At 42.9% G+C, this 26,244-nt stretch overlaps 2 protein-coding genes across 2 annotated transcripts; one reads left to right on the top strand and one right to left on the bottom strand.

Moving 5' to 3' along the window:
- Window positions 1–5,233: 5,233 nt before the first annotated feature.
- Window positions 5,234–6,684, bottom strand: LOC128146654 (beta-keratin-related protein-like). Its single transcript, XM_052798222.1, has 2 exons — window positions 6,653–6,684; window positions 5,234–6,113 (listed from the first exon to the last, which is right to left on the bottom strand). The coding sequence occupies exon 2, from the start codon at window positions 6,091–6,093 to the stop codon at window positions 5,731–5,733; it is 363 nt and encodes a 120-aa protein (XP_052654182.1). The 5' UTR covers window positions 6,094–6,113; window positions 6,653–6,684; the 3' UTR covers window positions 5,234–5,730.
- Window positions 6,685–23,512: 16,828 nt separating this feature from the next.
- LOC128146469 (feather keratin 4-like) lies at window positions 23,513–23,911 on the top strand. The gene has a single exon (XM_052797877.1). It carries the CDS (start codon window positions 23,528–23,530, stop codon window positions 23,855–23,857), a length of 330 nt encoding a protein of 109 aa, XP_052653837.1. The 5' UTR covers window positions 23,513–23,527; the 3' UTR covers window positions 23,858–23,911.
- The last annotated feature ends 2,333 nt before the right edge of the window (window positions 23,912–26,244 follow it).

Here is a 26,244-nt window from a genome sequence, read left to right as displayed (position 1 = left end):
TTGCTGCATGTTTCAGGCTTACAGAGACTCAACTCTCTCTCCCCCAAAGAAGTCTTTCTGTGCTAAGTGAGACAAAATGTGGGAGGGATTTGCTTTAAGCACCTAATTTAGGGCTAAGCCAGACAGCTAGACTCCCTCTGTAGTCCAGTGAAAAGGAGGTTTTGAGACCTCCAATCTCTGGCTGCTCTTCTGCATTTTTGGAGGAATGTCCCACTCTCTCCACTGGCTGCAATGGCAAGTTTTTAACCAGCTTGGCAGGTTTTAGGTCAACGAGTCACAGGTCCCTCAAAGCTTCTGCCCTTGCAAAGATCTCTGCCTGCTGTGGTGGCTGATTTTGTTACTTCTCTTTTAATTTCTCAGGTGATCACCACAGGAATGAGCCCAGGGCAGTAGCTGATCAACTTGGGTGCTTGTAATTGGTGATGTTAACACACTCCCGGCACAGCACATGGTACCTCAACATCCTTATCTACTTTAGGGCTGACTGAAGGCAGCATCCCCATGACGTAAGGATAAAGGGTGATAACAAACCCACAGTTGTCTTGGTTTGCAAAAATGACATGCTCACAGAGGCTTTGGTTGTGATAACTATGGTTATGAAGGTCTTGGCAGAGACCTTCCATTCTCCAGACACAAACTCTCCTGTCTTTTTCTCCCAGCCTTTGGATAAGGTCCATTGCCATAATGGCTGTGAGTTGCACTGCTGACCCTGATGGGTGGGATAATACAGCTTTCTGAGTTGGCATTTTGCCATTTGGTTTGGCAGGATGAAACAGAATGCCTTGCGTGTAGGCTGGGCAGCAGAAACATGCCTTGATGCAATTCATTCCTCTCCTGTGCTTGTTTGCACCCTTAACAATTTAAGCCCTGTCCTTTATGGCATAGGTTATGCTTAAATTATGTGGGATGGTTATGACGAAGCTCTAGGCAACACTTATCTGGGTTGTTCTAATTTTTTGCACAGAATAAAGGACTTCAAAGCACCTCTGTGTGATTAACATGTTGTAGATACAGAGTTCTACTGTAATAAAATTAATGACATGTTGCTGCAGTTTTAGATCTTGATAATGAGTAATAGTTTCGCTTTAAAACATGATCTTATCATCCTCCAAAGCAGACCCTTCATAGCTCTGCAGGTCGAGGTTATTTTCTTTGCCATAGAAGACAATTTTTTCCCCTGCTATACTAAAACCAAAGTCTTAAATTTATGAACCCACTGGTCTTTATATGGTGTAAATTTGCTCTGTCAGTTGAAAAGATACCTAAGAGGATTACCCTACATAAAATCTGGGCTTACATTGTTTTAAAAAAGTTTGAAAACCAGCCTTGTAGTGTGCTAAATTAAGGTCTCCTAATTAAACATATATAGTACAAATGATATAAGCCCTCCTTTTCCAGTGATAACTTTGCTTGTTATTTCATTGTGTAAAGAAGTTATAATTCTCCATAGAAATGGAGAGTCCACAGATTTATTTAGTCTCCAGCTCTGCTTCCAGCTGGAGGATTTGGATTTCTTCAACACATTGACCAAGGAATTCAAGCCAAAGTTTTCAAAATCTAATGAGGAATTTTGCACACTTTCTTTGAAAAGAAACGTTGTCAGCTACAACTAGTGATCATGAAGAAGCCTGCGTCAGTCAGTTGTCAGATGGGTCACTGTATGGGGCTCAGAACTAACAGCTAACCCTAAGAAAGATAATTACAGCACTTGAAGGAATGATCCAAGCAACAACATCTGATTTGCAAGTAAATGAGATAATCACCGACAAATAGGTCTTCTAGCCTCCAGGTAGTTGGAGGAATTGTATAAAAGCACTTGCAGCTCAAGGCTGTTTACCTACTTCTCCTAACTTTCTCTCATCAGTAGATCAAGTGAGTCTGATAGGGCTTATTCTTTTGACTGTTACGTCTTTAGTTTAGGCTTTGGTGTAAAGCTTTGTTACTCTCAGAATTACTATAGCTGTCTGCTGTAAACAAGTGTCTACTGCAAGCAGCCTATTGTGGGCTTTGACAGATGCGGATTTGGGGAAGTAATGTGGGACTTAGAGACCCATATGGGTTTTAGACACTTTGCATTGAGTAGGTGGGGGTCTAAATTCTCTCCTCTACTTTGTACAGTCTCACTATAGAAATACTTTGATACTGGAGGTTATTTTTTAGGATGGTTATTTAGCCAGATTCTCATCTAACCAAATGTTCATTCTTTCATATTCAGCTAAGGAAGTTTAAAATTTTAACCCTTTTTCTCCTTTCACGTGTACACAGATTCACGTCTCCTGTGCATGTTTAAGGTCTGGGCAGGTGGAAATACATAGAAAGACTCAGTTTTCAGGGTAGGGCACAACTTTGTCCTAGAAAAAGAACTCCATAATTGAGTGCACCAGCACTGAATATTTTTTTACAGAAAATTAAAAGAAACTAGAATATCTGTAAGTGAGAAAGCAGTAGGCTAGGCTGAGCCGAGGTCTAATCTCAAATAGCAGCTCCCCTTCTTTACAGAACAAGCCATTTTAGCTCCAGACCCTGTCTGTTGCCATTGACCATTGTATTTGTGCTAATATTTGCTATAGGGGGCTCCTTGACTGCAAATATTTCTGTGAAAGGAGCTGCTTATTCTGTATTTAATCTATGCCTTGAGGCAAGAAGATGCACTGCAGTCAGTGCCCTGAGGGACTCAGGAACTCACCTAGTAAATACAGGACATCCCATCAGAGAGCTCCTAAGGGCAGGCTTCTGCTTCTGCACTGGCTCCAGGCGTGGCCACAGAAATGTCACACGGTTGTTGCTTAGTTAGTACTTCTGCTGAGCTCTGAAGTAGCCAGAATTTCTAACAGTATTTTAAAACAGAAAGAATCAGGTCTAGCTTGGAATTACTACAAAACTTGGGGGTTTTTTTAGGCTGGCTTTTTACAGAAAGCAATCTATCCACAAGCCTTAGCAGACCACCCAGCTGCCCTCCAAACTTCTCTGTCACTCATGTCTTGTGTTCATCCCAGATGCAGGAAGGGGCTGGTCGGTGACAGCCTTCACTGCAAGGAGCTGTGCACCAATTGCAAGGCTTCAGGTGTTATTCTGATCTCCTCCCTGTGTTTCAGACTCATCTGCTTTCCAGAGCAATGTTTTACTGCAGAGACCTATGCATACCATACAGCAGCCCATGTGAGGTGACCTACCCTCAGCCCTTGGCCAATGTCTGCAACAAGCTGTGCGTGACATCCTGTGATGACTCCAGAGCTGTCACCTACTCACCACCCATTGTCCTGACTTTCCTGGGACTGATTCTGAGCTCTTGCCCACAGGAAAGCATCATGGGCAGCTGTGGACAACACAGTATTGGCTGCCCATTTGGTTCTGGGGGCTGTCTTGGTTACAGGTGCTATAGAAATGGTGTTGGCTTAAGGGGCTCCTCAAATGGTTATGGGGGTGCATGTAATTAGAGCAGGCCTTACAATTCTGGATACTTATCACTGGGAAGGGGAATTTGTAGCCCATATTCTTACTGCCGGTATAGCACCTACAGCTGAGGAAGCTGTAGGCCATGCTAAATACTTCATGGGAGTTCACTGCACAGAGCAACCAGGATGTGGAAAACACAGCAGAAAATCATGAATGGGAAACTGAATCTAAGCCTGAGCAGAGCTGAGAGCTCACTGCTCTGACTGAAGCCAGCAGGAGCTGTGAGCTCTCAACAGTGCCCAAAAAACCAGGCATACAGGTAGAGCTGGGCAAACTGTATAATTACATACACACATATACAGATGAAAAAAAAAAAAAAAAAAGAAAATTCAGTCAGGGTCCAGCAAAGAAAAAGAATTTTTCAAGGAAGGAGAAAAAAAAAAAAAATCTACCTGGAAAACAATTCCTTTCAAAGTCTCAACTTTTAAATTTTAAAGCAGAGAGTAAAAGCAATTTTTCTGAGAGATGTCAAACAGTTCAGAATGTTTTAAACCACTTTTCCTTTTCAAAACTCTTCTTTTCTCCCCACTTTAGCTGAAGATTTTCATTGCCCTAAAGCTCCATCTACAAACAAATTTGCTATTTATTAGAAAAATATAAGCAGCTCAACATATAAGAATATTTTCCCTTTTACACTTTAGGTTTTTGACATCTGTTTATACTTTCCCACCTATGTATTTATTGCACTGTTTCTGGGGATAGGCTGGATGTTCAGCTACAAAAAAAGATCTGTGCAGTACAAGTATTGAGGTGTCCTCAATACCCTTGAGGTTAAACCACGTTCAGTTTAATGTCATAGGAATTTGTACTTTGTTTTGTGGCCTTTCACTATGATACAAGAGTAATGGATACCTCATTTGCCTTAGTATGTCTGCTTTAAAATTAATATATTGTAAAGAGGTAGAAATAGGACATATAACTCAACTTATACAGCTGTAATAAGGAAAGCAGAAATTCTCATTCCAAATGCATGATTTAATATCACAAACTTTGTGATATAAAGGGTCCTGAAGTGTCTGTCTTTATTCCCTGTGCTATTGCAACTGTTAGCTCTGCTTCTCATGCCCATTAAAAGCCATATTGCATAATACCGACCTGGTGTTCATTCCACCTCAGTTTTCCACTTACCTCCTTTTCAATGAAAAGACTTCTCTTCCTTCTGAGCTCCCTTATTTCTCCTCCAGATGATACAGTAAGTTTCCAGTAGTCACCAAAAGGCAGTTTTCTTTCAGTCATAAGGACTTGGTTACATTGGAAATGAGAGTTTTGGCCCTTCAGTTTCAGCACAAAGGGAATACTCTTAATAGCCAGAGAAAATCATGCTGCATACGTACCCATTGCACACACCACTGCTTCTGCGCTGTTTGGGTCCAGCTCCATGCAGAAGCTGAAGCCAGAGCTTTCCCTGGATAGAAATGGAAATCTATTCCTAGTACTGGCATTTGCAATTAGCAGAAGACTTTAAGCAGCAAATACACTTTTAAAATGTAGCAAAGATAACTGAGGGCAACTCCTTTTTCTTTGTAAGCTAGTGGGAGGGTGAAGATAACCTCTGATCCAACAGTCTAGCATGATTATTTGATCCCACTCTTTTCACCACGAATCCTTACAAAAGATTTGAGGGATGTCCACATCTTGTGGATAAGTGGACAACACACATCTTGGCCTTTGCTGTTGATTAACACCCAGAGGAGCCCAGGTCTCAAAAGAAACATCATTTTAGCATCATTGTCCAATAGTTTTAAGCTGAAGAGAAAAAGAAACCAGAAGGCAAATGTTGTGATGCAATATAAGCTTTAATTGAAACAGGACAAGGACTTCATAGCAGCAGAACATAACAATCCAGAGACTACAGAGTACATTTGCAGTACATTACAATCAAACTGGAGCTTTGGGAAGTTTTTCCACTATATCTCAAAAGCCATGAAGCATCAGTCCATATCAGAGACCAGAATATACAGGATCTAATTTGCACCAATGCTTAGTCTTCTATAAACCACTTGAATTTAAACTAAGGCATTTTCTATATTTCTCAAGGAAACAGCCCCTCAAACAAAGAGTTGGGATCTTGTTAGCAGATACCTAATCCAACAGGAAGGGAAATACAGTGTCTGGGCTTGTTTCTTAGGATGGCTGCATGCACCCAGCTCTTGAGCACCCCGCTGCAGCCTGATATGATAACCCTCTGAAAGCCATGTCCCTCTCCTCACTTGTGGACTGAGACTTTGCTCTAGTCCTTCCTGGGTCTGGCTCCCCAGGGAATCCCTGTGGGGCTTAGCAGGGCCCGCAGCTCCCACGACGGTAAGTCGTGTACTTGCGGGAATAGCAGGGGTAGGAGTACCTGCCACCCAGGTAGGCACGAGACCCAAAGGAGCTCTGGGCATCCAAGGAGCTCCCATAGCCAAAGGAGCTGCCTATGTCCAGTGGGGCTGAGGTGCCCACGAAGCTCTCCTGAGGGCAGGAGCTGAGGATGGGGCCCGGGAAGACGATAGCCACAGGCGGTGGGTAGACCACGGCACGGGAGTCCCCGCAGGAGGTGACACAGGGCTGGCTCCAGGCATTGGCATATGGCGCAGGGCAGCTTACGTCGCAGGGTGAGTAGCTGCCATAGTTGCAGGCCTGCATGTAGGAAGACATCTTTCTGGCTGGAAGTAAGCCTGAAACACACAGGGTGGGGAGAGCATGAGTCAGGGGTGATAGTGCAGGTGCATTTGCAAAGGGGAGCCCTCATGTATTCAAACCATACAATATTCAGAAGGTTCCTCTTCTATAGCTATAGCTAAGTATAAAGTGTGATTGTAATTCATGTGCAGAAATAATGAAGATTAGATAACCTGTTAGAAGTCAGCAAAGCCTCCTTAAGGACAAATGATGATTAACCTAGCAATATTTATTTAAAACTGTTCTTAAAACTAATGTCTTCATTTGCAAAACACTCCTAGGTATAAATAAAATATTAAGCATTCTTTCTCCAAAACATGCAAACACCTTTTGAAGCCCCATTCTCTCTCCATATAAATCCCATACCCTCCAAAGCCTGCCAAGCTCAAAGAAGTTATAGAATCATTTCTTATGAAAATAACATTCTTCCAATAATAAGCAAAGACATATTAAGTGCTCAGACATAAGTATGTTAAAACTCTTATTAAAGTGGCTTTTAAACTCATAGAACAGATTAAACTGAAGTCAGACTTACTCAGTTCACTACCAAGGAGAAGCCAAGAAGAGTGGTTAGAAGAGCTCTGTGCTCCAAGCACTTTTATACGGTTCCTCAGAGCAGCTCCAGGGTCTGAGCCATGCTTCGGGCATGCAGTCCTTCCTGGTTACAAAACAAACTTTCCTGCATTTGTCATGTCAACGGGTGGAGGAATCTTTGCATATTGTTTGCTGTTAAGCAATTATTAGTTGAATAGTACCACATCTGTGTTGCAGCCTACAGAAATCTTCTATCTCAAAATAGGGATAGTATTCACCCTTAGTTTCTTTCTACTCATTGCAGAAGTTAGCTTCCTTCTTCCACTTGTCCAAGCTTCAAAGCACATAGATCAGTAGAACAGAGAATTGTTGATTCGACAAAATAAACTTTAAAAAAAAAAAAAATTGATTTTGTCACGCTTTGTGTAAAGGTTTTCACACCTTTTAGTTGCAAAGGGAGATGAAACTTAGAGACCTTTATACCACCTTGGCAAGATACCTTTCTGGTCCCTTTTTATCCCCACTCTCTTTTTCCTCAATAGGTGGAGGGAAAAAAAAGAAAATAAAAAAAAAAAATCTATAGACCACAGCCCTCGGGTGCTTCAGTTATGGTGATCATCCTGTTCACAGCTACAGAGAAGCAGCTTTGTGATATAAGGGCTTTTGTAATGTTAGTAGTGAGTTTCTACAGCCTGTTTTGAAGGGGTGGTGGAGAGAGGGGGACTTACAGGCTGTAGAAGTCTTCTTATCCCACTCTATTCATGGTGAATATTATTATATATTGCCCTAGTTAAAAACAATATGAAAAAGGGCAAGGAAACCCTTGCTTAGAAATGCTAGGAAGGAATTAGCCTCATGCACAAGTTACTCTGAACAGTACCGCTTTTAACAACTCCTTTGTTCTGAAACATCATGTTGGACCCTTTCAGACAGTGGATCCTGGTCTAGCTATGTACAGGAGTTTGCAATAAATAAATTTACAATTGGAAAATTGTATCCAGCTCCTCACCTGATGTAACAGACCACAGATGAAAGTGAGTGGTCAAATGCTGGGGTCCTCCTGCACCTGTGTATAAATTTGATGATCTTAAAGGATTTATATGTTAAATGCTTACAGCGTTTAGTAATTGGAGAGCTGAATTAGATTACATGTGATGATTCCCCCTTGACAGGAAAACTCATTTAAGGAACCATATCCCTGCCCTACTGTGAGCTGTAATCTGCACTCCTGTGGATTTATCAGGCAGGATGGAAATGCTCTGTTTTCTTTACTATTTATTATAAACAGAGACATTACCCTGGTCTTGCTCCTGAACCTGCCAAGGAAACTACAACATGGAAAATAGAAAATAACATCAAGTGTAGACTCAGGGCAAGGTAAAGATGTCCCAGTTAAGGCACAGTGGTCTGGAGCAGATTTCCAGCATAACCTTTGCCAAGAATTTGGGGAGAGGTTTTTCAATGCTCTAGTTGTCCTGTGTGCATTGGGGCAAGGACAACCTGCCCTCTGCACTTGCTGCAGGAGGCTCCTCCCAGTGGGTATAGTAATCCTTCCTTTCACCATATCTAAAACTAGTTGGTTTTGTTTATTGGTTCCTGACAGCAGTGACTGTCTGAGCCCTCTATTTTCATGGTATCTGGGTGCCAACCTCATTTACATAAGCTAAAGAGATAATACAATTATAATTATAAATAATAACACTAACAAGTACAAGGCATGCCCAAGATCTCCTCCCAGAGGCTCACTTAATTGCCAAGAGATGTTTGGTAAATTATTTGGCCTCTGCTTTAATCATCTCTTCTAGAAATCATCAGTAGTCATTTCCCATTTCATGTGGGTGTTATACAGGCTTGCACAGAACAGTATTTTACCTGCTGGGAAAAATGCTTAATATAGCACAAAACTGCAAATGGGAAAGGTTAACTTGGAGGCAGAAGAAACCAGATGAAAATTTGGCTGTGGTGTGCACCCAAAATATGCAGTGATCCAGGAGATCAGTTTAAATGAAGAGTTTCATGGGCAAACCCCCAAAACCCCAGTATCTGTCAGACCTGGAACGCAGTAGCGGGGAGTCCTTACCCTGGACTCTCCAAGTGTTGCAACACACTTTCCTTGGTCCCATGAAATACCCTGGAATTAAATCCTTAAAAAGCCAAATGAATGACAGTCAAGGTTGCCAATGCAACACTAATGGTCATCTGAGTTAGGGCATATTCTCAAAGGGATGATGGAAGAACAAGTGATGGTGAAGGATGTCTATAATCCAGACATCTACAATTATTTCCTTTCTGTGTTTATAAGGCAGATACTACCCCATGGAAATGACTGTGAAAAGTGACCATCTGCAAGTCTTTAAGATGCACACTGTATAATACATACTCATGCTGCCATGACACTTGAGGGTCTGAGGAGCATGCAGGGCTTTGCTGACTTCTGGCAGGTTATCTAATCTTCATTATTTCTGCATATAAATTCCAACCATACTTTATACTTAGCTGTAGAAGAGTAACTTTCTGAATATTGTATGGAGGGCAGGTCTATACCAGGCAGAGGTGTCCTGAGCTGAGTGACCAGTCACCCCTCTAAAAGGAAAGCAATGACCAGATGGTGCTGGACCTGTGCTAATTACTTTTCCTCCAAACCAGGCACTTCTGAATCATTATCTTCTTTTCTTCATCCTCACCCAATAGTCTTCTTCCTCCTCAGACTCTGGAAATGCTCTCAGTCTATGGAGCCCTTTTTAACTCCTTCCCTGGAAATCACATTTGCTTTGTGATCACGCCAGTTTAGTTGCCACTCATTTTAATACTCCCATCCTCATTTCTCAATCTTAGTCTTTTCTTTTTATATCTCAAGAGAATGCAAAATCTTTGGTTTTTCACTGCTTTATACACAACCACTCATTTGTACAACACACAAAGGCATTGGGTAATTTTTATTGTTGATTTCTTGATGGGATTATTAAAAGACTGAGGCTAACTAATGCACTCAGCCACACTTTTTGATCCAGTGGGAGAGCTGGGAGGAGCACTCAGCACACCAAGTCCTCATTCTTCTATCTCCTGCACTGTGACACTAAGTCAAGAACCATTGTTTGGAGAACTGTAAGAAACAAAATAGGAGATTGTCCAGCTCCAAGGCACTGACAACCTAAATACACATCTCCAAGACATAATGGGAGAAAAAATTTCTGCCTAGGCAACACAGAAGAAAAGCTCATTTACAGGAAATTAAGACTGTGCAATCAGTACCATTGAACATAACTGACCCAGACTTTCTAGCATGTCTCAGTCCAGAAAAATAATAGGACAGGGACATGGTGGCTAACACAGGTTGCTAAGATTTAATCATATTATTTCTGCACTTCTGTTCCCAAATACAGTAAATAATGCATGTTGATGTATGAAATCTTTAGGATTAGTAAAGGGTATTCCCTAAGTCAAGGCTGATCATCATGACAATGCTTCTGCCTTGTTTCTAAGCCCAGTTACATTAGCTGAGAGCTGGATACTAATTTCTATGTTTCATACGTAAAAATTAAGACCTGTCATTAAACAGGGCACAAGCTAGTACCCTGTTTTGCAGTGCCCGGTTCTGGGTATTGCGAAAGTATTTCCCATGATGACAATTTGTACCTAACAGTCTAACGCTGAAGATGGACTTTGAATTTAAAAAGAAGGATTTACAATCACTGTTTCCAAAACTCAAATTTTCTTTGGCTGTGAATGAATTGCTAGAAAAAGCAAAAAAGTTAAATTGAAATAGTAATAGAAGGTTCAGACAGACTACTGTGGCTTTGGACAAAGGTCTGAGACCTTGATCTCCAGCTCTGACTTAGTATTTATAACACTGTGAAAGACAAGCAAACACCAATATATGGCCAACTCAGAGATACTGGTTAAATTATAAGACAACAACATAATCTGAAAAATTAATTTGCAGATTCATAGCAAAGTAAGTCCTGATCTTCCTCTGTCCCCAATAAAGTCAGAGTTATAACAAAGATGGAAATCGTACCCCCCCCCCCCCCTTGTTTGACATACAAGATATCTAGGGGCTATGAAGTAGATGTAAAACCATCTGAGGTGGAGTTTCTCAGTTAGGAGAAACAATATGCACAACAATTACCTCGATTGAGTGACATGCATAAAAGTGTATTTGAGGGACAATGAGTACAAATGAGGGCAAGAATGGTTCACTTCCCCAGGGCAAACTGAGAAACTGTATAAAAGCACCTGTAGCCCAGATTCTTCAAACCACTTCTCTTGGAGTCTCATTTCCCTTCTGCTGTTCAACCAAGTCAGTCATGTTTTTTGTGGGGCAGGGGAGGGTTTGAGCTAACATGTCAGTTCAATTTACTTCTAAGAAATTCAGATAAGGAGTGTTGTAAGAACTATTTCAAGATGTGAAACAGAGTAATAGGAAATAGAGTAAAATGCATTTTGTCTTTCTCACCTTTAATTCTAAACAGATTTACCTGTGGCACTCACCCTCTGAATGTGTTCCTTCACTGTCACTGGTTTGCATACATGAGGGCTCCCCTTTGCAAATGCACCTGCACTATCACCCCTGACTCATGCTCTCCCCACCCTGTGTGTTTCAGGCTTACTTCCAGCCAGAAAGATGTCTTCCAATGGACAGGCCTGTGATGTGAGCTGCCCCACGCCATATGCCAATGCCTGGAGCCAGCCCTGTGTCACCTCCTGCGGGGACTCCCGTGCCGTGGTCTACCCACCGCCTGTGGCTATCGTCTTCCCGGGCCCCATCCTCAGCTCCTGCCCTCAGGAGAGCTTCGTGGGCACCTCAGCCCCACTGGACATAGGCAGCTCCTTTGGCTATGGGAGCTCCTTGGATGCCCAGAGCTCCTTTGGGTCTGGTGCCTACCTGGGTGGCAGGTACTCCTACCCCTGCTATTCCCGCAACTGTGGGATACACCGCCCTGCTAAGCCCTGCAGGGTTTTCCTAGACGGCAAGACCCAGAAGAAAAAAGTACAAATTCACAACCTGAGTGACAGGAGGAGCATGGCTGTCAGAGAGGCAGCAAGAGTCCTCAGGAGCCAGGCATGCTCATCCATTCTGAGAAACAAGCCCAGACACTGTATTTCCCACTTGTATTAGATCTCTGCTCACAATGTTCTGGCTCTGTGTTCAACCTCTTTTTACTTTGCTTTCCTGTAGATTTAATTTTATTTCTCTGTATTGTTTCCTGCAGTATTGCTGTAGTCTGATAAAAAACCATTTATCAGTTCCAATAAAATCCTTTCTGCTTTTATTTGTATGGTTTCTAAATCTATAGCCCACTGATGCTAAAATAATCCTCGATGACTAGTCTCTTGCATTAATTAAGGTGTTAAAAGGAAATCCCAGACCTTGATACAGACCCTAAATGTTTCATAGCCATGGATGTTATACAAGTGCTATGTTTTTGCTGTGTTTGATAGCCCTAGGATCCAAAAGAAAATCTGATGCAGGCACATACATGGTGAACTCTACCTCAGCCCTCTATTTCCTGCATTCTGGTGCTGCAAATGCAACTGTCCCTGTGAGCATGGTGAGCCTCAATACCTCACAAGCAGGTGAAGCATCTTTGGAGCCTTTCCTTAGGCCACCTGGCAACAATTATGTCCAAGCCACCATCCCATTTCTCCCAGCACATCCCAGAAGTACATGGGAAAGAAAAGGAAATGAGGGCCAGGCACAGCTACAAAAAAATCAGGAGTAAGGGGAGCCTGGAAGGCATGGGCATACTTCAGGATTCAGTGTACAGCAAAAGGATATCTATTCACTCCTTGCCACAACAAGCTCACAGATGCCTTTTCCCCTGAACAGAGAAATAAATGCATGCTGAGACAGCAAGCCTGATGAAGATTACTGACTTCTTCCTCTCCCGAAATGACAGTCAAAATCTCTGATGGTCTGACTTACGCAGTCTTGAAAATGCTGTGTTCCACATGCTGAGGGGCATGAACTCCTGGCTTACCTGGATTTAACTAACCACATTGTTGCAATGCTTATCAGCCAAGACAAAATCACAAGCTGCAGTGGGCTGCAGCCGTGTTTTAAGTTGGTCAGCACACAATAAATCCTTGGAGACCCAAGACAGCAGTGCTGAGTATAGTGCACTGCACAGATCATGGATAGAGTGGTAGAATTCCAGCATCTTCTCAAACAGGTTTGTCAGACCTATTGTCCAAACACACCCAGGCCGCTATCCTGGGGCATACGTGCCATTGTGATGGGTAGCCAAACATAGGCAAGTGGGATGAACATGTGTCTGTCTTTTGGACACCAGCCACAGAGCAAATCCCACTGGGAAGTGTTCTGAGCACAGTCTTGCTGGGACCTCACCCTGCACAAAGCCAGCAGCTGGGCGGGTGCAGGTGTGGCTTCTCCCGGCCCAAGACTACATGGTTAAGAATGCAGCTCTCACTTTAAAAGACAGCATTTTCACAACACCCCTGTGGTCTAGGTGGTTGTTACAGGAAAGACAGTTGAGACATCAGGGCAAAGTGTTTGTCTTTGCATCAGTTTCTGATTCAGAGGAAGAGCTGGGAAGGAAAATACAGGTTTGTCTATTCCTGCCATCGTTACGGTTAGAATTTGGGTGGGTTTTACTTTCAGCAGCAGGTCTTGCCCTCGCAGGCCAGAGGAAAGGCAGAAAACCTGTCTCCATCCAGAAGAAATAAAATAAATGTGGAAGGAAAAATAGTGGGCCATGCAATTTTACAGAAGGGTCACAAAGGTCAAGGAGAAGCTACTGATGCACCCAAACATTGCATGCATCAGGTCTCACTCACGGGAGATGATCTGTCGGCATTAAGTCCACAAGGACCACTTAAGAGAGCAAGACATTCTTTCAGGATGAAGCCAGAAGCAAGAAAAGAGCAAAGCAGACCATTTAAAATCCCAGCAGTCTGCACCTCCATCACCTTCCTGCCCTGTGCTAATTCTGTTTCTTTTGTTCTTCACTGTTTATTTTTCTACCTTGCATTTCCTTTAAATATTTTGATGAAATCAGTGAAAGAGATAAACACACTGGGATTAAGAAAAATAAACAGAGGACATGGGGTATTTGTGCAGGGATATCTGTTTTCCTCCTGCCAGTCCACAAAACCACAGCTCAGTAGAGGGCAGGGACAGGACTGTGGCCACCGACTCCCAGCTTAGATTTACTTACTGCAGCTGAGCCACTCTGGCACTTTGAAGATGTAAATAGTATTTCCTGTTGTATAAGCCTTAGCCATCTTTCCATGAAACCTCTAGAGAAACAGCACTTAGATGCACATTTTGATACAGTTTTCCTTGTTCATCTCTCAGCATCAGCTAATGCACATTTTGATACAGTTTTCCTTGTTCATCTCTCAGCATCAGCTAATGCACATTTTGATACAGTTTTCCTTGTTCATCTCTCAGCATCAGCTGAAGATCTGCAAGTGGAGCTGTTACAAGTCTATGGCATGGGTCAGACATCTCATCTCTGATGTCTCTGACATCTCATTTCTGATGTCTCTGACATTTTCTTTTTTCCCCAGACAGACCCTAAACGGCTACAAACCACCTGTGCACACCTAACACCCCTGAATTGCCTCTGATTCGTCTGAACAGAGTATGGATGTTAAGTAAATGTCTGATAATGTTACACTTCAAAATGGCCATATAGAAATCCTTCCTTCTCTATACATGTAGAAAATTCAGGGGTGGTACGAGTTGTCAGACAGCTGGTAAAGTCTGTTGAGGATACTCACAACCTTGCACTGAAGCTGAACCTACAAAACTGAGGTCACCTACAGCAAAATGCTTTCAGTTTTAGGAATTATGAAACTCTTTAAAGATTATGCATAAAGATTGACCCATGTGAAAATAAGAGTAATAGGGTACCCTAAGCAATCTTCTGCTGTCATAGAAGTCCCTGCCTAATAATTTATAAACACGTTTTCACAGATTATTTCAAGTTGAAAAGACAGAAAAGCCTTCCCAGGAGATAGACTCATGTCAAACTCTTACAAGAATCATGGTTTTAGCAGAATATACGGTTAACAACTAAAGCTGCTCTTCTATCTGCATTTCAATATTTGGGAAACTATTGAGTAAATTTGATCTTAGCTAAGTTAGCAGAGGTCATATCACAAGAGGAGCGTCCAGAAAAAAAATTGACATTTGAGCACTGTTTTCCACTTTCTTAAACTCCTTGTATATATGAAACAACCTTGCTCATGCTCATGAGGACCTGGTGCTTTACCAACTGATATTTGTTGCATATGCAGCTCATCTTGATGATGCAAAAAATTTTCTGACTTATCCTAATTACTGTGGTGTTCCCTGCTTCATCATGGCATTGCACAATGCTACATCTCATGGTTCGTTTCCTTTCAAAACTTCAATGACCAGGTCCTTCCTGGTATCAATCCACTCCCTTTGTTGGTTTTGGGTGGGAATAAATCAAGCTCCTTTTTTGTGATTGTTTGACTTTAACATCTTTCTCCATCTTAAGTAGTATTAGGCACCCGGCTTCATGGTCCATGATGCCACAGTAATGTCCAATGGACTTTACTGCTGTAATTCATTACTTGCTGAGAGTCTGCGAGCTGAATCCTTTGCATCCCCCCAGATAACTGACCACTGTCAATCTGACTGATTGCTGTGTTGATCAAGGAGTTGATCCCTGATGGCCATCGGGTAGCTGCTACATAAAGTCTTGCCTTGGAGAATCCTGTTAGAGGGCAGTGATAATAAACAAAGATGGAGTTTCCCCTCTCTGTATGTCTCCTGTACTGTATGTGTTACAGAAAAAGTTGAAGGCTAAGGCATTTTTTGGTTTCTCAGGACCACTGAGACCCTCTTTAAAGACATCTTCTAGAATAATCATTAATTTTTCTCACTCAAATTGAGATATCTTGAACAAATCCTGATTCCCTCCTGGAAAGTACTCTGTGCCACTGGCTTCTGAAAACAAGGCTGCCTGTGGCCAAGAATACAGATATTGCCCAGTTCTGAAAATACTAATATTGAGTCTTGGAGTGAAGACATGCACTGGAGAGACAGCTAGATGCAAAGTTACTGAGTTGAGTGTTTTAGGAAAACATTGCTGAAACCATTACAGAGAGCATAATATAAACTGAGACAGACCAGCTAAATTAATTGGAGCAGATGAGGGTCTTGCACCTAAGTTTGGAAATAATTTTGTCCCAGAGTACACACAGAGCTAACTGTAAAGCAAAGATGAGGGCGGGGAGGGGGGGAAATAAACAGCAGCTCTTAGCAGAGTCTGAGCAAAGGCTCTCTTCAGACCATACACTGCCCTTTGCTCTGGCTGTTCAGGTGACAAGTTCTGTACAAGAAATGCATACAGGTCTGAAGTGCAATTTAAAGTCAGCAGCATTTCTACTATGCATTAACCAAATGCTCATTTTCTGCTTTACAGTGAATTGTCACAGATTTGCTGGCTTGTCAGTGCCAGCACGTCAGACCCTGATTGAGCAGCTGAAGTGGGGATGTGAAGCAGGCAGAATAAGTAGACTTACACCCTGGAGCCTCAAGGTTAATATTTACAGTCTGTCCCCCATCTCCAAGTGGATTTTAAAATGTAAAAGATATCAAATATAATGCAGTTGTCAACCAGATGGTTTTAACTTAACTCATTACTGCAGAAAGGTAAAGCCTGGGGATTGTTTCAGAGAGGCTGAAATCTGACCAATTTGAACCTGATCAAATTCTTTAGAGAGGGATGATGTAGCAAGATGTAAAGGAAAGCTGGGAATTGCCTAATAACTGCAAACAGTGAGCAAAATTATTATATGCTGTGAGGTGTTACGTGTAATCACTTCTGTCTTGAATCTAATCAAACATCATGTGCAAATGGTGCCTCAGATCCTCCAGGCTATCCGAGCAGCAGTATAAAAACACGCACTGCTCACGTCTCTCCCAACAGCTTCTCCTGACTTCTCTCCTCTGAGACCTGAGTAAGTTTCTAATTCTTTGTGCCTTTTTGATACGCTCTTTTAATGATAATTCTGAATCCTACATAAATGCCTGCTGTGGCACTAACAGGGCCAGTCTCTGTCTAAAAGCAGCTCACTGATCCTGTAGAGAGCTTGGGGCTGGTATTATCCAGCTTCTTGAGGGACTACTGCAGTCCTTGCTAAATGCTTCAAGGATTTGCGACTTTTAGTTCTTAAAGCTAGTACAGAAAGGAGCTGCAGCCTTATCTTGGCTTTAGTAGAGGGTGAAGCTCAGTTTTGAAGCCCTGTGTAACAGATGGTCCTAAATCTTTATTGCTGTAGTGCTTATTGGTTTTAATTTGGAATTACCTCATCACCTCACTGGCTTGATAAAAAGATCCAATTCTAACAAAACCTAGACTGTGCCTTTGAGTATTCCTGTGCTGAACTCGTATATGCACATCTACTTCCCTTGCTGTACAACCAACAATTTTATCAAAGGTTTACAAGTTGGTAGTCCTAAAACACTGACAGCTGGAATTGGGTAGATATAACCAGGGGAACCACTTCAGGTGTGCCTATAAATCCTGTCCTACAGGTTAACTACCAAGAAAAGGGGCTGGGTGAGATGGCCATTGGTCTCATGAAGTACAGATATGTTTGTGCTCCTTTGCAAAAGAACACAACTGAAGCTTACAGTGTAGCTCTTTGGAGATGTTCTGGCACATTATGTATAGACATGTCAAAAAGGTAGGTTGTTTGATGTCCATGGGAAGGTTAGGAAATGTTGAGAGTTTAGCAAGGGCAAAAGATAAATGCAACTCAAACAGTGTGACTAAAAGGTGGAAGAGAGCTCCAGGAACTATGAAGCCACATCAAGGCCCGGTTGGATGGGACTTTGTGCAACCTAATCTAGTGAAAGTTGTCCCTGCCCATGGCAGGGGGTTGGACTACATGATCCTTAAGGTGCCTTCCAACCCAAACCATTCTATGATCATCTCTGTTCAGGAAGCCACTCAGGTGGGTAGCTTCCTCAGCAGATATGCCTGAGTGCCTGAATGTAAATCTTTGACCTACTGTTGAATTGCTTTATGCATAGTCTTCTGTCTTCCTGTGTTTCAGATCCACTTCCACCACAGAACAATGTCCTCCTACAGACAGCTGTGCAGCTACCAGTGCTCCACACCGTGCGAGGTAGCCTGCCCACAGCCCATCGCCAATGCCTGGAATGAGCCCTGTGTCATATCATGTGGTGACTCCAGGGCAGTGGTCTACCCACCTCCTGTTGTCATCACTTTTCCTGGGCCAATTCTCAGCTCCTGCCCTCAAGAAAGTGTAGTGGGATCCTCAGCACCAGCTGCTATTGGGACCTCACTTGGCTATGGGGGATCTTATGGCTACAGAGGTTCTTTTGCTTATGGGGCATCACAGGAAAGCAAGTTCTCATACCCTTATTGCTCTCAGAGATTCAGTAGTTATCGCTCTAGAAGGTGTGAGCCCTGCCAAACCCAGCAGGAGTATACTTGCACCAAGAGCAGTCAAGATACTGAATGCAAGATCCAAACTCAAGAGTAAGATGGGGTTTTAAGATGGTGACATAAAAAGGCTGATTCTTGCTAACACTTTATGTTGTATTTGTGCTTGTACCTGCTTATGTACTTCTCCTTTCTTAGCTATGAATGTGTTCTTCTATTCTTCTCACAGTCCAAATTTTCAAATGATTAATACTCCTTCTACATTCAATCTAATAACATTATACAAGAAGCATAATGGAAAAGTTTGTATACTGTGATTTCTCCCACTTGACACTGCCTGATGTCAATCAAGAGTTATGTTAACAGATGAAAACTGGACTGCATCATCAAACTTACAGCTACAAAAGAAGAAAAGAACACTGTGCTTGAAATGAAATTTCCTGAAACAAGAAACCTCATTTGTAAAAGCCTCAAATTCCTCATTTTCTGTATGATCATATTTTGCTTTTGTAAAGTTTCCTCCTCTATCACCCATTAAAAAAATCACACTGCATCATAATTTTAGCATTCTGGTTTTGCTTTCTGTCTGTTTTTATGAAACAGCACAATTGAGAGATTCTCCTGTGCAGAGTGTTGGTGCTTCCATCCTAGTTAAGCCCTGTAGCAAGAGATGAGTGAAGACCTTAACTGATCAAAACCACCCTATTAGTCCTCTGTTCAGCAATAAGTTTTCCCATGTTGTATGCCTGCTTTAGACCTTGTACTGCACCAATTTGCACTGCTCGAAAATTACTGGAGACAGAAAACAATACAGGGAATGGAAGGGAGGCTTACCATTATTTTTATGGCCAGGCACACACATGCAGGAAGTAAAACAAGAGACCATAGGACACTTACTGGAAAGTCGCAGCTAGCCGAGCACACCTGCAACAGCATACAGCACAGGTAACATCCAGCTGTCTACAGAAGGACATAGCTGGCTATATCTTCATTGCATATTCAATCCTCCCCATTTACTTGTACTTAAAACACTATATGATGACCCAGAATTCCAGAGAGGTGCTGAGAAGAAAGACTAGGTGCTCTGCAGTACTATGCTAAATAGGGTTAATGCAACAGCAAGCAACAGCTGAGGGGCTACTTGGCTAATTGCTCTATTTACCTCGAAGCAATTTTTTATTGCTTCCAGCTGGTCCCTGAGCACTGCTGGATCACTGCTCCCTATTTATTGAGAACTGTCTAGCTCTATTTTTCTTTATTACATTCTTCTGGTTATTTTAGTTGCTCTTTTAAATGTGACTCTGCTGACCTTCTGTAGGCTCCAATTTCTGCTTCCCTGTTTCTTAGGATTCTGCCAGGAGGCTCCTTTACTTTGCACAGTAATAAGAAGTTAAGCTAGCAAAAGGTATCTGCTCTTGGGCATTTATGATCCCAGCTGAGGCAGTTTTATGATCTCAGAAAGCTAGATATGAAAGTACAGAGTAAGAAGGCAGATTCAAGTTTCCTATATCTCAGACTGGGGTTTCATCACTAGCTAATTTTCTGTCTCTGAATGTCTCTGGGAAGTTCCCTTTGCTGCTGTGCATTGTCTAATATTCTCTTTACTTCTCTGTGTCATATAGAATTATACCATAATCTTATTTTTTTTTTTTTATGGTATATGGCATTACAATAGTTCTGGTAAAAAACCCATGGAAATGTAGGGGAAGTAGGAATGAGCTATTAAAATACTTTTGGAGTGGCTATTTAGTACTTCACACTGGTCTTGAATATTTTATCTAAGGGTTGGGCAGTTCTCTCACAACTGCTCCCTTGTAAAGATTAAATCAGGCACACAGGCAAGCTCTGCATGTTCTAAGCAGAGTTTCCTGATGAATGAATCGATGGGCATTATATAAACACTGTCTGTAAGAGCATAACACTCATCTACAGATCTCTAAGATAAGGGGATGGTTTGGTTCCATTGGTTTGCAGAGGCTGCATTACCACAAAACAGAGAAGAAAGCAAACAGGTGAATGTTATCTGGAGGCATTCATAAGTGTTTATTGAGAGCAAAAAGTGTACATTTTAAGCAAAGGAAAAACACAAGATCAACTTCAGTGTTTTAAAAAAGGGCCAACTTAATAGTCTACATCAAACTGATTTATTTTCAGTACATTGTTCTGCTTTCTTGGTTAAAGTTTCAAATGGACTGGACAAATCACAGTGCAAGGTGACATCTGTGGATCTTTGCTGTTAGACATATGGGTATCGATATAAACTCCCAAAGAAAAAAATTCCTGGTCCCAAACAAACAAAACCATACATGGACCAGTTCTGAGTGACACTACTGCTTTAGTGCTCTAACAGTGAGAAACAATTTTTGCATAATCAGTAATTTGGTTTCTAAGAATGGAAAAGACACATTTCGAGAAAACTGACATTAAAAAAAAAGATAGAACATAAGAAGGACAAGAAGAAGAGCAGTTCCCATGGGTGCTGAGCAGCGCCCATAGGTTCCCACTGCTTCAGAGAGCTGTGCTCCTAAGCTCAGTTGCACATCCAGGTCTTGCCATCAGTTCCCTTGCTGTTTCTCTTGGCATCCCACACCTTCTGCCATGCTTAGCATGGCCCACAGCCCCCATAGCGCTGGCTCCAGAGCTGGCTGGAGGAGGAGGAGGAGGACAAGGAGCCCCTGTAGATAAGGGAGCCCTGCAGGCCCATGGGGCGTCCCAGCCCCAGTGGGGCTGAGGTGCCCACAAAGCTCTCCTGAGGGCAGGAGCTGAGGATGGGGCCTGGGAAGGTGATGACCACGGGTGGTGGATAGACCACGGCACGCGAGTCCCCGCAGGAGGTGACACAGGGCTGGTTCCAGGCGCTGGCGATGGGCTGCAGGCAGGCCATCTCGCAGGGTGGGGAGCAGCGGGAGCTGAGCTGCTGTCTGGAGGACATCCTTTGGGCAGGGAGATGAACCTGCAACACACCGGGGAGCCTGAGTCAACCCACTGCTCATGAGCTGCTGCACAGACCACCCTGTTCTGCCTCACCAGCAGCAGGGAGGGCTCATAGTGTGCCATATGCTGTTGCTCTGCTAAGGCTCGGGTGCTTTTTCTCTCTCTTTCTCTTCCCCCTTCTGTGCCCTCCTTCCTCCCTCCCAGGCATCTCCTCTGCACTCTCCCAGGCTCTCTGCATGCTGAGCGCTGCCCAAGACAGCTGAGAAGCTGTGCCCAGGTGCACCAGTCAGTTCACCCTGAGCCCAAGAGTAAAAACACCTGGACTGAGCCCCATCTTGGCTGAACCCCTCTGACCTGTTGTAGCAGCTGCAGTGCAGCTTGGACAGGTCTGCAGCTGCCCTGTTTGCCAGGGAGAATATCAAGGAAAAATTCTTCATGCAAAGCTAGGTGCTGACACTATTGAGGTTCAGACTGCATGTGCAGGAGTTGGTTAAAAATAACACAAACCCACTGTACCTAAAGATAAAAGAGATAATGAAGGGATCAGACTTACTTGGATCAATGGAGAGGTGGGGACCTGTGATCTGAGGACTTCTGAGCCAGAAGCCCTTATATACCGTCTCCTGGATTGCCTGGGGGTGTTGAGACATCCTTTGTGTTTCAGGTTTAGTTTGTTACAAAACACAACAATGCACATCACTCCCCAGGCTTCTATGATAGTTTTATTCATCTTTGGACAATTATTAGTTTCTTCCAACACCCTCTTGTTTCTTCCTTAAACTTCTTGAAGCAGTTTCACTTCCTGAAACATTTTGCTGATTTTTACCAATGTGACAAAAATGTTGGAGAACTACCTTATTTACGCAATTGCTCCACATAGCCAGTATTTTTCAAGCACACCTCAGTACCACAAGTAGTGCAATGCACTGTGGACTGATTTTCTTCTCTAAATCCCTGCTGATATTGAGCTGAAGCACTGTAGGGCTTATACTTGGAATAAAGATGGGAGACTTACTCCATCTGCCTTGTTCCTTGTCCCAGCTACACACTGCAGGTCTGATACAGCACACTAAAGCAGATAGGTGATTTGTTTTACAAACTCTTGCAGGTCTTCTGTATTTTCTTTTGCCTCTGAACAGAAAACCACAACTACACATTCCTTCCCATGTCCCTCTGAAGACTTCACACCACGGTACCAATACATGCAGGCTAGCACATCCTTCTGACTGCAGCAATATTATGACCCTGTGTCTGATGTGAGGAAAATCCATCAATAACTATTAAAATAGTGAGGGTTTTTTTTTACTTGGATGTGAATATACTAAAGCAAGATTATCCTTTAAAGCCACACAGGGGAGCAGGATGCTTTATCCTGTGTTACAGAACACATGAGGTTGGGGTCTAGCCCCATGTGCTTCCTTTTGTTCCCAAGGAGAGACCCTACTGCAAGAGCAGACCCCAGGGGCTGTGGCTGAAAGTAAAGGGAGCTGAACATGAAACTCCTAACTCCTATGGGAGACGGCTGCAATGCCGCACCTCGCTTGGGTGTTTGCAGCGTCCTCAGTGATTCAGTGTCTCAACACTGACCTGTACCAGGACAGAAAAAGGATTAAAATTTTTGCATATTTCTTGATATTCCCAGAGAAAATTTAATAACAATCCCCAAGAAGAGGATATCCAGAATTAAAACATTGTAATGAACATAGAGTATGAAAACAACTTTGGAAACAGAAGCTTTAGTATCTGTAAGAAAAAACTTAAAATAAACTCACATACTGCAAACCTGGGGAAGTCAGCTGAGTGATTTCTAAGAAGGAAGAACCTGGGAGACACTAGAGGAAAACCTGGGGTGAGTAATACTTGTTAACAGTGAGGAAACTATTTGCATGAATGAGGAGTTGAGGAGTGACATGTAATCTGTGTGTTTGGGAGCTAATTAAGATCTTGCTCATGAAGTGTCATAGGCCAGTGGGCAGCCCAAGAAAGGGTATAAAAAGGACTCACAGCACAGCCAGCCTCAGACAGCTGCTCTTTACTTCTCATCTTTGGTGTCTTGAGTAAGTTTGACCCTACTTAGTCTTTCTGAATTAAAGCATCACGCTTGAGTAGGTTAACTGAAGCTTTCAGAAATACTCTGCTTGTCTTATGCCTCTTCTTCCTTAAAAATGCAGGCCTTTCACAGGCTTTGATAGATGTAGTGGGTTTTGCTGCAAAACCTGGTGATGGGTGATCTCCAGCTTGTTTGCCACAGGTCACTTTGGGGGTGGCCAGCTTGGGCAGCGCTCAGCATGCAGAGAGCCTGGGAGAGTGCAGAGGAGATGCCTGGGAGGGAGGAAGGAGGGCACAGAAGGGGGAAGAGAAAGAGAGAGAAAAAGCACCCGAGCCTTAGCAGAGCAACAGCATATGGCACACTATGAGCCCTCCCTGCTGCTGGTGAGGCAGAACAGGGTGGTCTGTGCAGCAGCTCATGAGCAGTGGGTTGACTCAGGCTCCCCGGTGTGTTGCAGGTTCATCTCCCTGCCCAAAGGATGTCCTCCAGACAGCAGCTCAGCTCCCGCTGCTCCCCACCCTGCGAGATGGCCTGCCTGCAGCCCATCGCCAACGCCTGGAACCAGCCCTGTGTCACCTCCTGCGGGGACTCGCGTGCCGTGGTCTATCCACCACCCGTGGTCATCACCTTCCCAGGCCCCATCCTCAGCTCCTGCCCTCAGGAGAGCTTTGTGGGCACCTCAGCCCCACTGGGGCTGGGACGCCCCATGGGCCTGCAGGGCTCCCTTATCTACAGGGGCTCCTTGTCCTCCTCCTCCTCCTCCAGCCAGCTCTGGAGCCAGCGCTATGGGGGCTGTGGGCCATGCTAAGCATGGCAGAAGGTGTGGGATGCCAAGAGAAACAGCAAGGGAACTGATGGCAAGACCTGGATGTGCAACTGAGTTGTGGAGCTCTCCAAAGCCTTGGGCACCCATGACTCCCAGCTAATCCTTTGGGACCTATGGGCGCTGCTCAGCACCCATGGGAACTGCTCTTCTGCTTGTCCTTCTGATGCTTTTTGTGCTTGTGATGTTGTTGCTGTAAACCTGCACTGGTTTCTCAAAATGTGTGTTTTCCATTCTGACAATGTGGGTGAGAAATTGGTTCGTTTTGTGCTTTAGCCTCTCTGTGAACACATGTACTGGTTTTCTGTTTTCATGTTTAACCTAGAAGATGTAAAAAAATTTCTATCAGGGAAGTTACTTTGCTCTTCCATGTGTTTAGGCTTTTGTGCTCAACAAAGCCTTCCTGCATGCTGCAAAGCAGAACTTGGTTGGCAAAATTAGATTTGCCATAGGCAAGAAAGAGCACCTTGTGTGAAACATTCATTCCTTGTTAACAAATTGCTTGTAATCAGGTCTGAGAAACTAGAAACAGTCCATTTTTTTTTTTTACTGTAAATGCCATTTCTTGTTCCTAATAAAAATCATGCTGCGTCCTAATATTAGCATTCTCTTTTTGTTTTATTCTAGCCTTTCTTCACACCTCTCTCCCTTACATTCCTTTATTAGCTGATGATTATAAATGCACCTACATGCATAGGGCCAGGATATGTCCTGTGCAATGCATAATTCCTCCTTCCCAGCAGCTGGAACCAGAATCAGCATCTTACATGGTTAACGCCATCATAAAAATGCCTTTGCACTGGGAAGTATGTGTGCTTCAGGACTCAGTCAAAGAATACATATGCCCAGTGCTGTTATTAGGGTTAGAATATGCCAATATTTAGCACAGATATATTTTTATATTAAAATAAATATATCCACTTTACTTTTGTCCTCACTTTATATCTGTATTGTTGCTGTGCACAAGGAGCTGGCTGAACCTTGCACACTGTTTTGAAGAGAATACCAAAATCGTGTCTTTGGGACACATGGGAATATAGCCTAGAAGTACTTTAATAGCAGACTGCATTAAGATGGCATCCTGTGCCTGATTAGGCTCTTAGGATTGTATTCCACTTATATCAGATAAAAGAGTCTGCTGTTACACAGGCATATCATCAGAATAATACAAGCAGCTCTGATATTTAAGGAAGAGTTTTAAAAAATCAAAGACTCCAAGAAAGGAACTGCTGGAAACTGGAGAACTTCTCTGCTCCCAAGGAAACTGGGAACAGTTTGGTGTCATCTCAGAAAAAAACAACCAACTCCCCCCAAAAAGACACTTTCATCTTGACAACAATGCTATCTCAGGAGGTCCCAGATAAGCATCAGTAATTCTCATCTGGAAATTCCACCACGATTTTCAAGACAAGTTGAGGGTATGCCAACACTTCAGCTCAGAGACATGAATTCACCTCGTCTAGAGGTGTCTGAGATAACTCTGATTTACTCAGCTTGAGTCATGCTCTCAGCTAAGCCACAAGAGCACAGTGCTGAATCTTGTGTTATCCCTATGAATATTTATTTTATGGTCCCAGCTAGGTTTTGTGGCCATTTCAGCAACAGAGTTTAATGTGTCCACATCAACAGCAGTCATGCTTTTTGGCTTGAAGTATAGCCATACCAAGGCATAAATATTATTTTTCAAGAGCTTAGAAATACTGTTCCTCAAACAGAAAGTGCTACTCAACCCCTCCTTGTTGGCAGTTACTAATTTTTCATTGCTATTCTCGTGCTGTTATTTGACTCCTCCTAGGGTGTAGTAGACATGCCAGTACAACCTGGGTGTGCTATGTTACCAGATGAGACAAATTCCACCCACACTGTATGAGATACACTCTTGAATGATTGACTCCACAGCCATCCACCATGGGCTTGGAAGAATTGCACAGAAATACCTGGGCATAATAAGCAGAGTTTGGATTTCAATAACAAACTGAAATGAAGGATGTCCCTTTGCTATTCTTGATTGTGATGTTCATCCAAGCTAGCCAGGAGGAGTTTTTAGTCACACTTGTAAAGAAATAATCCAAAATCAACACATGGAAGTTTTTGCAGATACATTTGAATGTCTTTTTTGATGGTGTTACAATAAAATTATGTGCTTGATATAGATAAAAATATTTTATGTTAATTTAGTAAATAGGTTTGACGATTGTTTGCTTACAATGGGTTCATATGTGCCACAGCAGTACTGTGATTTGTCATATGAGTAATCTGTGCAAAGGTAGTCCATATGTCATGCTAACATGGCTTTTCATAGAGCTATTTGTCTCTGAATATTTTACTATACCATATTTGCACTGGCAAAAGTGGCTGTGAATGGTTTAAGT

The sequence above is a fragment of the Harpia harpyja genome, chromosome 9 (assembly GCF_026419915.1).
Source record: "Harpia harpyja isolate bHarHar1 chromosome 9, bHarHar1 primary haplotype, whole genome shotgun sequence".
NCBI lineage: Eukaryota > Metazoa > Chordata > Aves > Accipitriformes > Accipitridae > Harpia > Harpia harpyja.
The sequence above is the reverse complement of the archived record's forward strand: the minus strand, read 5'-3'. Positions and strand labels throughout refer to the sequence as shown.

Excerpts from the sequence above, each read along its gene's own strand:
- LOC128146654 (XM_052798222.1), bottom strand. The coding sequence starts at position 6,093 with ATGTCTTCCTACATGCAGGCCTGCAACTATGGCAGCTACTCACCCTGC.
- LOC128146469 (XM_052797877.1), top strand. The coding sequence starts at position 23,528 with ATGTCCTCCAGACAGCAGCTCAGCTCCCGCTGCTCCCCACCCTGCGAG.